The following is a 14,635-nucleotide window of genomic DNA, read 5'->3' as shown; positions in this document are numbered from 1 at the left end:
GTCTAACATATATATGAATGATCCTTTGGCAAGGGCCCCAATAGCTGATCTCCATTTACCTCCTCATTCAAGGAAAATCACTACAGGAAAGAAAACTGGAAGGAACCATTTCCCCAAACTAAGTTCCCTTCTTGCATTTTATACTACAGAGCTGCAATACCTAATTCTCATCAATGGGGCACCCTACAGATCATATCTACATTTTTACCAAAATTCATGTTGCTGAACCTTGTCTTTCAAAAACTTCACCCTAGAGAAGAAATTGCAAAACCAGTGGTCTTAAGCATAATTTATTGGTAAAAGTGATAGGGTTATGTTTTCACTTTATTTGTGCTTTAAATTGATTTAGCTGTCTCACTTAAAGTCAATAAGTTTTTACATTAAAATCCATATTCTGGGTTCTTATAAGAAATTGGAATATCTTACAAATCTAAGCCTGTATTCATGCATTGTAGTGATTGACTGGGGTTGAGTTGAGGATGATCCCTTTAGACTAGGCATATGCTCTTCTTTATCACAGACACACCCTATAGAGCTCTTCACTCCTTGATTCTGCAATTTACTTTAAACATTTGAATTTTCTGTCCCTCCCTTAGGGACTCACTACACAAATTTGAGAGGGAGCTCAGTGATGAGGAGGAGCAAGTTTAAATGTATTTTAGTTGAGAAAGAACTCTCCTAACAAATTGCCCTCCAAGTCTTCATTTCTATTAGGAACTCAATAGACCTTTGTGGATTGAGAGAGGAAGCTAAATAGTATACATAGCACTGATTAACAGGCAAAATATATTCCTAGTTCCAAACAATCAACTTACAAATGGACTGGTTGTACTTTCTCATTAGAAAATGATGCCTGATTTCACTTAGGTCTTATATCCTGGGCTAATCACTAGGCTGAGCAGTTACCTAAGAGTTAGAAAGAATAACTGTATGCCAAAGGATTTCTCAGGCATAAACGTATATTTCAGCTTTCTGCTTCTCTAGTTTGGGGAGGTAGAATAAGACAAAATTAAATCAACTTCTAGAACTTTTGCAGCTTGATGTGCTTGATAGCAGGTCTTTTGTCCAGAAACATTTTATTCATTTTGTTTAAAGAATTAAACATATAAGAATGGGCTTAGTTTCTAATTTTAGATTTATTATGATAACTTTTACCCTTTAATCTCTAACATTGTTAAAATAACATTTGTTAACTACAGGATCTTTGGCAAATTACTTAATTTCTCTGAGATGGGGTTTCTTTATTAGCAAAACAGTGACAATAGATTTACCTCAATTGAATACATCATATAATAATGATACAGAATATTAATGCTTTATTTTTTCCTTTGTTTTCTTTTTGTTCTCTTCTTTTTTATTTTTTTTAATTATTTTTGTTCTATAAAAGCTATATAATAACCAATCCTCCAATGTTTTGTTAATTAGCTCCCTCAATTCACCATCAATTTACCTATACTTGTAAAACAAAACAACTCTTCTCTCTGGTTTCTAGAACCTTGAATGACAAGAATTAAGATTGTTTTAATCCCTCATCTTCCATTCACAGATAATGAAACTGGAGTCCCTAGAAGTTTAGTTATTTGCTAAAGTCACCTCTCCAGGGGAGGTAGAATTCATGTTTTAAAATAGAGAAAAGAAAAATAAAACTGGGTTTAAAACAATAGGGCTCTGTGTGGATGAACCCTATAAAGCATGGCACATTGTAGGGATATATTATAGTGTTTTTTATTAATTTGTTATTTTAGATACACATCACAATAGAGAGTGTTTTCACATATTTTACTTACATGGAGTATAACTTAGGATCCCATTCTTGTGGTTGTACATGACATGTTTCATTGATGATGTATTCATATATGAGCATAGGAAAGTTAACTGTTTTTTTTTTTTTTTTTTGAAATTTAATGGAATAGGGAACTGATTAAAAGGAATAAATAGATCAAACCCAACTTGCATGATCAGACTGGTGATTAAAACAAAATTTGACTTCCAGGGCTGCAATTATTCATCAGTAATTGTCAGCATGTTTGCTGGTTAACTCTCAGCCATATTATTATTACAGTATTATCATAGAGAGTAATACTGAAAAATTTCTAGTTTCAGAAAAGTTTCACACACCAGTTAATAGTACATCAAAATTCTAAGTACATAACTTCTACAGGAGACCTTGTGTATGCCAACTTTAAGCCTGTTAGTGTTTCTGATAAAAAGTTTTATCTGTATTTGGAAGTTGCATACTTGTAATGGGTATCTGAAGATTCAGGTCATCTCTTTCCAGATATTATTTTTGAAAAACAAAAATATTAAGCAGAGGAAGAGAAGACTAATGTTTGCTGAACATTTGCAGCATTTGGTACAGTTAATGTACTATCCCCTTGGATTCTACTCTTATCTTCATGTTACAGTAGCATGTCTCCTATACAGAATATATACAAGAGATACTAAGTTACTTCTCCAAAAACAGCGAGGATTCAAATCTAAACTTGTTTCCATATTTCATATTTTACTCAACAAACTATGCTGTTAACCATCTTTAAGATTTTCTGTAGGAGTAATGGACATTCAATTTATTTGTTTACTTGTTAATTCAACACTTACCAGATAATGTATACTATGTCAGTCTAGAGATACAAAAGCAAAGGCTCTGGACATTATCCCCAGAGTCTAGCACAGTATATGGCACATTATAGGCACTGAAAGCATATTTATTGAATGAATGAATGAAGATGCTCTTACCCTTAACTTGTTCATCATTTATCTATATCTGCTCTGTCTAATACATAGTCATTGGTCATGTGGTTATTGAGCACTTAAGTATAGATAGTCAAGATTAATATAGGCTATAATATAGAACATATCTTAGATTTCTATGTCTTAGCATAAAAAGGTAAAATATCTAGTTAATAACCTTTACATGATTCAAGGTTGAAATGATAATATTTTGGGTATATTGAATTAAATACAATATATTAAAATTATATTAATCTGTTCTTACATTTTTAGGGCAGCTACTAGCAAATTTAATACTCTGTATAATTGCCTTTCATTTCTATTGGTCATCACTGATCTAAAGTCATTAAGTCCTAGGACAGTAGCATTTATTTTTCAATTTCATTATTAAAACAAGCGTTATTCTTCTTTGATGCAAGATAATAAATTGGATTTTTAAATGCAGTTCTTTTAAAATGCCCAGGTTAGAATCAATCATCAGGGGTTGAAAATTTTTATATCCAGATGCAAAAGAGTCCACGTGCAGATGCTCTTAAAATGTGATTTCCCTTTAGATGTTTCCCTGAAGAGAAGCTACTGATGCTCTCCAAGTCTTTTCCTGAATCCAGTTTTACAAGATGAATTCGAACCTCTTCACCCTGGCAACCAAATACTCAAGGCTGTTCATTAACTGCCTTGATTCCATCTTGTGCTCTTGCCAACTTAGCTATCTAGATTTCATTTCTATTGTATTCCTGGAATGCAGGAATGAACACTGTGTCTTTATTCATATGCTATTACCTCCACTTGGAGTTGTATTTTCCAAAGCCAACTCATGCTCAGTCTTCAAGCTTCAAGTTAACTATTGCCTGCTTCAGGCTGAATTCCCAAACTTATCTCATACAGTTCTCCCTCCTCTGAATTCCAAAACACTAACATTCCATTTGAATATTACTGTAGAAAGTCTCTGACTTATCTATAATTGAATCACTACACTTTTTCTATATTCCAAAAACTGTAAGTGGAAAAATGATAAAGAATTCTCTCAAATATGGAAACGTACTCACCATGTATTCAGGTGAGGCTTATAAAGGTCATGTTCAGCCACGTCCTTTTAGTTGAAAGGAGATTAAGATGCTGAACAGTTTACAACCCAGAGAGTGGCAGTCATGCCTGTAGGCTCTGTTATTAGCAAAAGTATTCCTGACTTAGGTACAACATCTTTCCCTACAAAAAACAGGAGAGTTGCCAAGATGTCCACTGAGCATAGTTGTTGGTTGGTGTACAAGTATAGGTATGGACTTTTTCTTTATCTTTTCTTTTGTTTATCCAAGGGGGAGAAGAAGGAAGAATAAAAAGAGACTCTAAAAGCTGTATTTATTTATAATAAAAAGTGTCATTATTTGATAACAGATGATCAACAAAAGTAAAGTGTGAAACTTGGATAACATTCTGTCCAAAAGCAAAGATAGTAGAGCTGAGAGCAAATCAGTGTTTCTTACAAACAGCAAGAAAATCTAAATCTTTCTTTCTTGGCACCAGGGCTTTGCTAAATCTGGCTCACCATTTTGTGAGTGGGAACAATCAGCTTTGTAGGTTGGAGGGAAGTATTATAATTAAATGTCCACCCACTTTTTCATTTTTGATGAAAGGTTCCCATGAAACTTGCTAAAATAAGGTGCATCAAGATAGATGAATTTTTGATGAGTAAGTCAAAGCACTGATGAAATTGGCTTTTGCATAGAGAAATTTTCCTAATTCATAGAATATTTTCAGACCTAGATCATTAACACTGTCATATTTAATGATAATTAAAATGGTAAAATTCATGGGGTAAACCAGGAATTTCACTGTTTTAGTTGTTAGCAATTGTAGTGTTCAGCATGAATTGAGGTGCAGAGGACAAATTGTAATATGATCAAATAACAACTGTGAAATTTTTAAAAATTGATTTTGTAGAAATATTACATAATAGGCATTATAATCAATAATGCATTTATTGAATTAGTTATGGCATTCTTCTGAGTAACAGTTAAAACATCAAACTAAAGTTACAAAGTGCATCTCTGAGGGGGCCAAGTGCTTTAAAGATGTTATTGAATTGTTACAATTCAATTCTCCTTCCAAAGGAGATCTGGAGCAGGATGTACAGTAGCTGCTTTGAAAAATTAATGGGAGTGGCATTTACTAATATCACTGTGAAGAATTATTTTAAAGTATCCATAAGCAGCAAAAGAGAAAACACTCTGCTTAATAACTGGGCTCAGTCATATATCTCAAATCCAACTGTTAGAATCCCCAAATCAACTCATTAGAGAGAAAGAGAATTAGTTGGTGTTATAACATTTTTCTTCTTCAGTAGGAATTTATTAAGTACTAACTGGATAGCCTTTGCTATTAAAGGAGACTAAAACTGATAAAAGATAAAATCCTTATTCTCTAGAATTACAGAATATTTTTATGTAAAAACAAATTTCATATTTATAATTGTTTAATAGATACTATTAGTGGAAGTCAATAGAGTTAAATGATGCTCTAAGTCAGTATCAGGGTGAAATCAAAGTACTCGGGAACATAATTCAATGACCTTATCTGTCACTAATTGCTAATCACTATGTTAAAATGGTCTTTAAAATGTCAGTCTCTTGACTTCTGGTTATCATTCCCACTATGAGTCTATGGATCCAAAAACAAAGTTAATGGAATGCTCAAAGGAGGAAAAGATCTGCATAATACTCAATTCAGTATAACTAAGATAAAATTAATAACAAACATCTAGGTTTTCCAGTTATTGGCACTATCTGGGGTTTCATAACCAACATTTTATCTGTGATCTTATTATACCAAACTACATGATAATATAGCAGGAGAACTCAGACAGGACTCCACCAGAAAATACAAATGTGCCATTTATCAGCTGTTTCACTCCTCGTGTCTGTTCATTTCCCCAAATTCACTTAGTTTTCTAATAATTCTCATAGGATTTCTTAACACCTCCTTTTTTGCATTGTGTTTAGTTCCATTTCTATTATCTTTTTGTAAAAGTCACAAGATAACCATTATTTAAAGAGTTACCTCAACAGTATGGAGTTTTTCTTCACAGATCCAACAGGAATTCTTTTAAAATGGACTTCTCCCCATTTACATCTACTTCAACAAGTTCACTGATCTTTAGATTTCTCATGACAAACATAGTTGAGGTGTTATGACTTTCTCATGACAAGTCATTTAGAATTCAAGACTTTCCTTCTATGTCAAATATGCAGTTTGCAAAAAGATGGGTATATGTGTGTGTCTGTGCAGAGGGTTAGTAGGGATGGACGGTGAGGGATTGGTATGCAATCAATACAAGAAGAACCTACAATGTCCTCTGAATCTGATAAATTTAAGCTCTCCTGTTTCCCAGGACTCTGTCACAAACACTTCTGTCTCAATGTCTGCAGTAAATTAATGGTGATTTTCTCCATTGCTTTCATGAGGCAATTTTTTCCAAAAAGGATTTTCCTGAGAGTCCTGGAGTCCTGAGCAGTACTCTTTTTTTTTTCTTCTTCTGGAGATTATTTATATATATATATATATATATATATATATATATATATAATATATATAATATAATATTATATATTAATATATATAATATATATATAATATCCTGTGTACATTCAGTATACTTAGAAACCATTTTTACTTTCTCCTGTTTCTATATCTCCTAGAAAACCAAATTATTTCAATTTAAAAAGCAATTTTAGAGTGACCTCAGACATTATTTTGTTAAAATTTCATTTTATAGATAAAACAAGTTAAGCCCTGATAAAAGAAGTATAGTAGATTCAAGATGGCCATGAGTATTTACATATTCTTTCCATTGAAGTCGAAGTCTCACCAATATCCTCCCCTTATGTCTGGGTAGGCTCTGTTGTTGCTTTGACCAACAGAACATAGTACAAGTGATCTTTCTGCATTTCTGAACCCAAGACTTCAGAGAATGGCAGTTTCTATTCTGCTTCTTGCTTGTCATTTTAACTTATCATCTTAGAACCCAACAAGTGTTCTGGGAGACACAGAAATCACACAGAAAGGGTATGTATTGGTGCTCTAGTCAAAAACCACAACCCCTCTCCCCCCAGCTTATAGTGAACTTGCAATTTGAGTAATATGCCATCAAGGATATCCAGCCTAGGTGAACCTTTGGCATCCACAGTCAATATCTAAGAGCAATCACATGGCAAGCCCTACCAGCTCTACCCAGTCAACCCTCAGATTAGTGAGAGATAATAGCAAATAGCTATTATAAGCCACTACATTTGAGGATTATTTTTATTTAGTATAAACTTACTGAAACTGAACATAACTTAGACCAAACCATTTTAAGTAAAATTAGAGACCCAAACTCAGATATCAATCCAAATCTAGCATCATTTCTTTATAATGTGTTAGGAGAGCATACAGACTCCAAGTAGCTCATAATTCTAACGCTTTTATTCTTTCTATATTCAAATGAAATAAGAAACATTCAAAATTCTTAAGCATTTAAAACAAAGTTTTTGAGCTCTATCTACATCATTATGGTTAAAAACATAAAGTCACATTTCCAAGTACTCCTGAAAGCAGTCATTTAGTAATATGTCATGAAAGAAAGTGTTTCTTAGGTGAACTGATTTGAGCAAACTTACTTAAATGAAATACAAGAAATCTCTTTAGATTTCTCAAGAATATAAAATCTCCAACCAAGGCACCTCTTTTCAATGGGCACTTAATGACATTTATGTTTCACAGAAATAGAAATAAGGATGCAATTTCATCATCAGAAACCAAAATTTACTTTCAACGTGTTTCACAAAAAAAGGGTTTTGTTTTTTTTTCCTAATTTCATAATTTTGTGCTGCTTCTTTTTGCAAAATGTATATTTAGACAAAACTTTTACAACCATCATGGACTATGCTACAATTGGTATCTTTTACAACCTGTTCCCATTGCTCCATCCTTTTACTTTGAACATTCTCTAGTGGGCATATTAATGAATATTTGAGGAAGGAGTATGTGAAAGAATAAATAAAACTAGATGAACAATAAATTACTGAATCAATTAACTAAAATTATAAACCTGGAAATCTGATCCAGCTACAATTAAGTTTGGGGTTTGTCCCTTTCTTCCATAAAAGGCTAAATGGAATTGAAGCACTTTCCCTGTCTCACAGAGTTCCTGGGAAATTCAAAGGAAATTTCAAAGTTAGAGGTGGCACAGTTTTAAGGCTGAAATGAACTTAGCAACCAGATATACATCTACTTATTTCATTTTCTGTTTATGGAGATGAGAGACTAAAAGGAGAGTTTATAGTACAAATGATAGCTACATTGGAAACTTTCTTCCCAATGGATTAAAGATGTTAGGAAAGTTGTATCAAAAGATGTGATGCCAATTCAGGTGGTGACTTTTTCCCCACTCACAAGTTTTACAAGCAAGTTACACCACAAAAATATATTTCACTACAAAGTTCACTCCAGAGTTCAAGGAAGGTATGGCAGTGAAGATATTTAGTGAAAAGTATGGCATGGGCACTGACAGAATTGACAAAGGCCATACTGATGAGTGACAACTGAACATCAGCTCTGATATATGAATCACGTAAATCATATTTCCCCTTTCCCACTATTGGTTCCTGGTCTTGTGAGTACTGTCATCTTACTTATGTTAGAAATTCTTCCATTCACTCTCTTTTAAGCTGTAGCTGTTATTGATGGCCACAATACAATAGGTTCCACTGTCTGTCTCTTGGGACTCTCCAAGTACTTCACGGCTCCTTTAGCAATATGCCATCCTGCTTCCAAAATCATGGGTTATTCTCATGTCTCCAGTTTTTAAACAGAGAATTATAGTTTTATCATCTCTTGCCAACCTACTATCTCTACTTAATTATTCATGAATCACTCTACCCCAATACATCCCACATTCTTGGTTTTAGTTATGTACTTAGTTGAAAATGTATTGAAAAACTGAAGGAGTAATACAGTCATAAAAAAGTGGTGAGAAAAACAGTCAGTAAAACAGTCTGAGAAAAAGTATTTGATACTTTTAACTTAGAATGGGAAGAAAATATCTATAAGCATAAAACTAAGTATCTGTATTCAGTTCTTTTGGTAGCTCAGACAAAATATACATTAAAAAATAAAACAACAGTGGGTATAGTTTCATAGCTCTTTCTCAATAAATCGCTTCTGTTCCAAGCCAATGGGGCACGGTTCATGCTATTTGACATAAACACTGTCATATCACCTAGACACAACCCTGCTACATTTGTAATACATTGTCAAGTTTTTATTTGGGTACAATTCAACTGTAAATGGGGAATGGGAGTCTCATTCTCCTGGATTTAAAGTGGTTACAATTCTAGCACGCTTACCTCTACAAGCCTGCTTGTGTGTTCATGAAATATTGCAGCGTATTCTTTTATTTCCTTTTCCCGGCCATTCTTAGCAGCTTCAATGAGAACCAAAAGTGGGACTGTGGTATCCAAGAAAGAGTCTGACACATGATCTATAATAGCCTTGCGGAGCTGAGGAGAAATAAAAAATTCAAGAGATTTTTTTTTTCCAGGAAGTTTTGTGTTATTTCCAAATCTTATAATCTTATAAAATTCATTTTATATGTATTCCAAAATCCCAATATTCAGCACAATATTGAATATCCCTTACAAAAGTTAGACAAACAATATGTCCAGTGGAAAAAAATCATACAGTAATAATTTCCTTGCTCTTAGATATCACTAATTTTCTTAAATTCTACTTAGCCCATAAATCAGATCATAAGGGGTAACATTCTATATTTTCCTCAAATAAATTACATCATTACGTTTATGCATGTGTACAAATAACTTTGTATATCTTGCATTTTCATAATTACAAAATTACAAAATGTTTTCTTATTGGAGAAATGGATGATAAATTTTGATTAGCTAAATTGTAGACTTCATGGTAATTAAACCAAATTAGATCACCAATTGTGCCAGATGATAACAGATTAATTGAGCAAGGAGAATAATAAATGAGTTTGATGTCCAATTTTCTCCATTTGCATTAATTGTTCTTGCCCTTATACCTTAAATTATTAAACTATAACATTCTGGTACAATTAGTACTTTTAAATTAGATTACATGTAAGCTTATAAATGATAATCAGATAATTACTCAGCAGATATTTTCTGAGATTTAAAACCACATTGGAAAATTAATTCATTGTATTTATATGGTATTGAGACTTTAAGTATCACAATATGCTGAAATATTGCAGTAACAATGTCAATGATTGAATGGGTCCAAAGGTTTTTTTAATCAACCCACTGATTTAGTTTAATAATCTCTATACAATAAAACAAAGAGATAAATAAATATCAGATAGGAAAATTATAATTTTCTTTCTGTGAAAATTATGTTTTAGGGTACTTTTTAAGCCAAATTAGCCAAACAACCTAATTTTAGATTATGTGAGAATTACCAGTAATACAGTTTCAAATAGTTGAAAGATAGAGCTGCATTTTTAAGAAGAACTGTCTTCCTATCATAGTTATAGCACAATAAATCCATAATAATTATAGGTTTCTGTGAAATAATTCCCTTTGCCCAAGATGGTAGAACTCATAAAATTTGTGAAATTTTCTATTAACGGTCTCGCAAAAGCTTTAGGAAGATCCCCAAAGAGTCTGTTTAGCATACAAAATGGAAAATCATTGATAGCAACAAATTAATATTTACTGAGCACTTATTAGGACAGAGTTCAGAGTGCTAAGAGGTTACAAGGCAAGGGGAAGAAGTTAAGTGAATGAATAATGTGTTTGCTGTCCATCAAGGAAGTCAGGTAAGAGGTCATAAATTAGGGCTGGGGCTGGGAAGGAAGTTGCATAGCTTCAGATGTTAAGAGAAAAGTAGCAGAAACTTCCCAGAGGAGGAACAGTTTTCTATGACCATCTTTCCTTTTATCCTTTTCTTTATATTAGTAACTGGGAAATAAGAGAACATCTGCACCAGAGATAAGCCATTGAAAGTCTGCATACAGGAGGTACTCAAGTCAACGATGTGGTTGGAATTCTAGAGAGACACACAAAAAGGAGATATCCAAGAAGGAAATCTTAAGAAGCACTTCCATTTATGTGCCATGCAGATGGAAGAGTAGGACCTAAAAAGAGACCGAAATAATGACCAAGAGAAAAAAGGAACAAATGACCAAGAACTAAAAGATACACTTTCAAAAAAAATCCCAATATCATTATCGTCTAAATGCACTCATCCTACCAAAGACAATTATAATGCCCATATTATAGTTACCATCTGCAACTGTCCCCAGTCAGATTTCTTTCTGGGGCTTTTCAAAAAATACATATTGATGAATCACCAAAGCAAAAATCTAGAGACATGGAGAATAATTTTTTTCTCAGTTTGTAATGTCTTGGAAGTTCTGGAGAGTCCACCACGGAGGCCAACACTTGAGCAATGGGGAAAGAAGCTACTGAGTGATGTTTCTAATCTTCAATCTGACAATCTGGGACACATTCTGTTGGTTCTCAGAAGTCCTCAAGCTCCTACAGAAGCACTGTCAATAGCATATCCTTCTTTCCCTGCCTCACTTTTCATGTTCTCTTACTGTGGTTTTCTGGGACTCATATCCCAAATAACCTGCACTAAGATTCTGCACTAAGCTCCATTTGCAGAGGAATAGAATCTAAAACATGCACATATATCTGATGTTTATATTTGGTCACTCACCAAATAATAGACTCCAATGTCAACATAAACTAATCTTTGCTGATCACAATCTTCCACTTCTGCTTTGCACTGGGTATGATTTTACCACATTATACTGACTCTAAAATTTAAAGGAGTTATTATAAGATAGTGTTAAATATGCAGAGAAGGACAAGATACAAAAGGACTAGAATGTTATGATCAGCAATTGTGCTTATACTTTACTGTATTCATATTCACTGTATTGCACAAGTTATCTGTGAATATACTCCTTATCTAGCCTCTATCTTCATTTCTAGATTACTTTTCTGTCCAATGACATACTGTATTCCTTTCACTCAGGTGACATACAAAAATGTTTAGAGAAAAACGGAATATTCCAATGTCCAAGTAGAAGCCACAGCACTAAAATCTGAAGTTAGTAGAAAACCAAGAGGAGTTAGAGGTATGCATTTTCAATAAATACCTGTTTGTGGCCAGGCATAAAAGATGTCAGGATAAGACCAAACTGAGGGGCTTTCCATCTTTTCTCACTACAGTTTAACAAAAGATTTTGAGACATCAATTTTTCTATTTTCCACTGATACAAGTGGTTTGAGATCTCAAATAAAATAATACGTTGCTCTACAATTGAAACCCAAAAGCAAAAGACTTATGTGAAAAGTGTAGGAAAGCACCACTGTAATCACCACATAAGGGAAAAGAAAGAATAAAAGGGTGAGGAAAAGAAGAATGGAATGCAGAGAGAGTGTTTTAGAAATGAATTATCCTCAGAGAACTAGAAAATTTTATATATGGGTATATTAAGAATATTTTGATTTTAACTGAAATAGAAAGATATGATTTTCAGGGCTCAGGTGACCAGTAGGAATGAAATCAACTACCAAGTAATTCAGCATATAGCTACTGAAGCCCATTTAGTGGAACTTGTACTTTGGAAACTCAATATTATCAGATGATGTTGATGATGATGATGATGATGCCAATGACAACAAGGAGGCATAAAAGCATATATGTTTTATTTATTTATTTTTTCTGAATGTGCCATTGGTAATACCAACATAGAGAAAAGACGGATCTAGCAACTCAGTAACTCAGTAATTAAAGAAAGGCTGAGGAAGGAGGATTGCAAGTTCAAGGCCAGTCTTATAACTTTGTAAAACCTTAAGAAACTTATATATATATATATATATATATATATATATATGAAATATGAAGATGTATCTCCATGATAGAACATGCCTGCATTCAATCCCCACTACCAAAGAAGGAAAAAAAAAATGATCAAATGTTTTGTTTTATTTTCTTCAGAATTTTTAGACATGCCCCATTCTTACTTTGGCATCTATGAAATATAATGCATTTTTGTTATTATATACAAATAAAGATTTTAACCTGCCTTGAGTGAAATCAAATATGCATTTTATTCTTCATAATACAGGAGTTATATTGTGATTATTTTAATTTTAATTAACATGTTTAAAATTTGTTCTTTATTGAGCATTCCAATAAATATTCAGTTCTCAAATAAAGAATGAGAAAAAAGGAGGCTAAAGAAAGAAGGCAAATTAAAATTTGAAAATCATGTAAAATAAGTAAAAAGGGAGAAAAGCATTTAAGGTTGTAAAATCAGTATATCAGGCTCTGGTTGCTCTGAAGGTAAATAGCCCATTGTCCCCAGCTCTTGGTGTGGTGGTTGCAAACTTGTGCTGTGATTGATGGGCCTGGACTCAAACCATGGCTCTACCAGTTGGCTGAATGATGTTTGGAAAGATGACACCTTTGAAAGATTGAGATAATAATAACATGGAGTTATTATTTATTTCAAGGCTAAAATTCAATAATATACAAAATGCTCTTGGTAGAGAGTTTGGAGAATTGTTACTAAATGAGAGATGTTGTCATAATTATCATTACAAGGGCTTTTAATTCACTGGGAAGAAAATTCTTTTAAAAAGAAACAATAAACTACAAGCAAATTAGAGATCACTGTTGTAATAGAAGTGTATATCCTATAAGTGCTCCAGAAGAAAAATAGTTATTCTAGCTGAGGTTTTCAAAGGTTTCATGGGAAAAGTAGGATTGACACTAGTGTTCAACTTACTGAGTTAATTAGGGATTACAAGGGGGAAATAATCATGAAGAAGTTATCAAGCTATGAATATTCCATACTATGAATATTCCATAAATATGCTGAGCATAAACATGGAATTGCCAGAGAATGTCTTGGTGTGATAGGATGAGGAAATTGAGAAGGAGAGCTGAAGGAGACCCAAAGTAGAGAGAACATTAAAGAATAATGGGGAGTCAGTTGGGACCAAATCACAGAGAACCTAGAATATCATGTCTAGGACTTTTGTCTTTGTTCTATAGTAAAACAAGCAAGAAAGTCACTGAGCAAGAAAGTTAAAACTAATACATGCTATATCACCTCCTAGATGATTCCATTTCAATGCCCCAAAATGTATAGTTTGCTTCTTTTCAGATATTTCTAAGCAATCTATGTCATTTCATATAGAAAAAGTTCAATTATTCTCTGAACCAAAGCTAAACTGTTTCTGTTACTGATGAAAAAGTCATGATTAAGAAAGCGGATAAGGATGAATGGGCGAGAAGACTGATTTTTTTTTTTATAATTAAAAATAAAAATCTAGTTCTAGAGCAAGAGATGAATGCTAAATAATCCAAACATCTTAGTCATCTCTTCATCATTGACACCAACTTACCCCAAGACCAACTTAGAGGAGGAAAAGTTTATTTTGCCTAATGGTTTTAAGGACTCAGTCCATTGCCAGCCCATTCCATTGCTCTAGCCTTAATTGAGGAAGAAGAGTGTGGCAGAGGAAAACAGCTCAGAACATGGTGGCCAGGAAGCACAGAAAGAGAGAGAGAGAAGGGGCTTTAGGGAAGGCAAACCCTCTCAGGGCATACCCCAGGTACCCAACTCCTCTAGCACGCCCCACCTGCCTGTAGTTACCACCCAGTCAGTACTTTCACACTAGAGTGGACTGATGCCTGCCATAATATAATCATTTCACCTCTGAATATTCCTGTATTAACACAGGAGCCTTTGGAGGACCCCTTATATCCAAACCATAAGCCCAGTGGTTGGGTTTTCTCTTCATAAGTGTGTATGTAAAATGCTTAAATTGTTAAATGTGCTTTATGATAACAAGAGGTGGAGATGTCA

The 14,635-nt window shown here is 33.4% G+C and overlaps 1 protein-coding gene across 3 annotated transcripts in view; it reads right to left on the bottom strand.

Moving 5' to 3' along the window:
• Nucleotides 1-14,635, bottom strand: part of CTNNA3 (catenin alpha 3) — a 1,874,587-nt gene that overhangs the window by 870,413 nt on the left and 989,539 nt on the right. For all 3 annotated transcript variants that reach the window (XM_079135772.1, XM_079135773.1, XM_079135774.1), the window contains exon 9: nucleotides 9,111-9,263. In XM_079135772.1, coding sequence (XP_078991898.1) covers nucleotides 9,111-9,263 — 153 coding nt within the window. The remainder of the gene's footprint in view (nucleotides 1-9,110; nucleotides 9,264-14,635) is intronic.

Source organism: Sciurus vulgaris (assembly GCF_902686455.1).
Source record: "Sciurus vulgaris genome assembly, chromosome: 4".
Taxonomy (NCBI): Eukaryota; Metazoa; Chordata; class Mammalia; order Rodentia; family Sciuridae; genus Sciurus; species Sciurus vulgaris.
The sequence above is the reverse complement of the archived record's forward strand: the minus strand, read 5'-3'. Positions and strand labels throughout refer to the sequence as shown.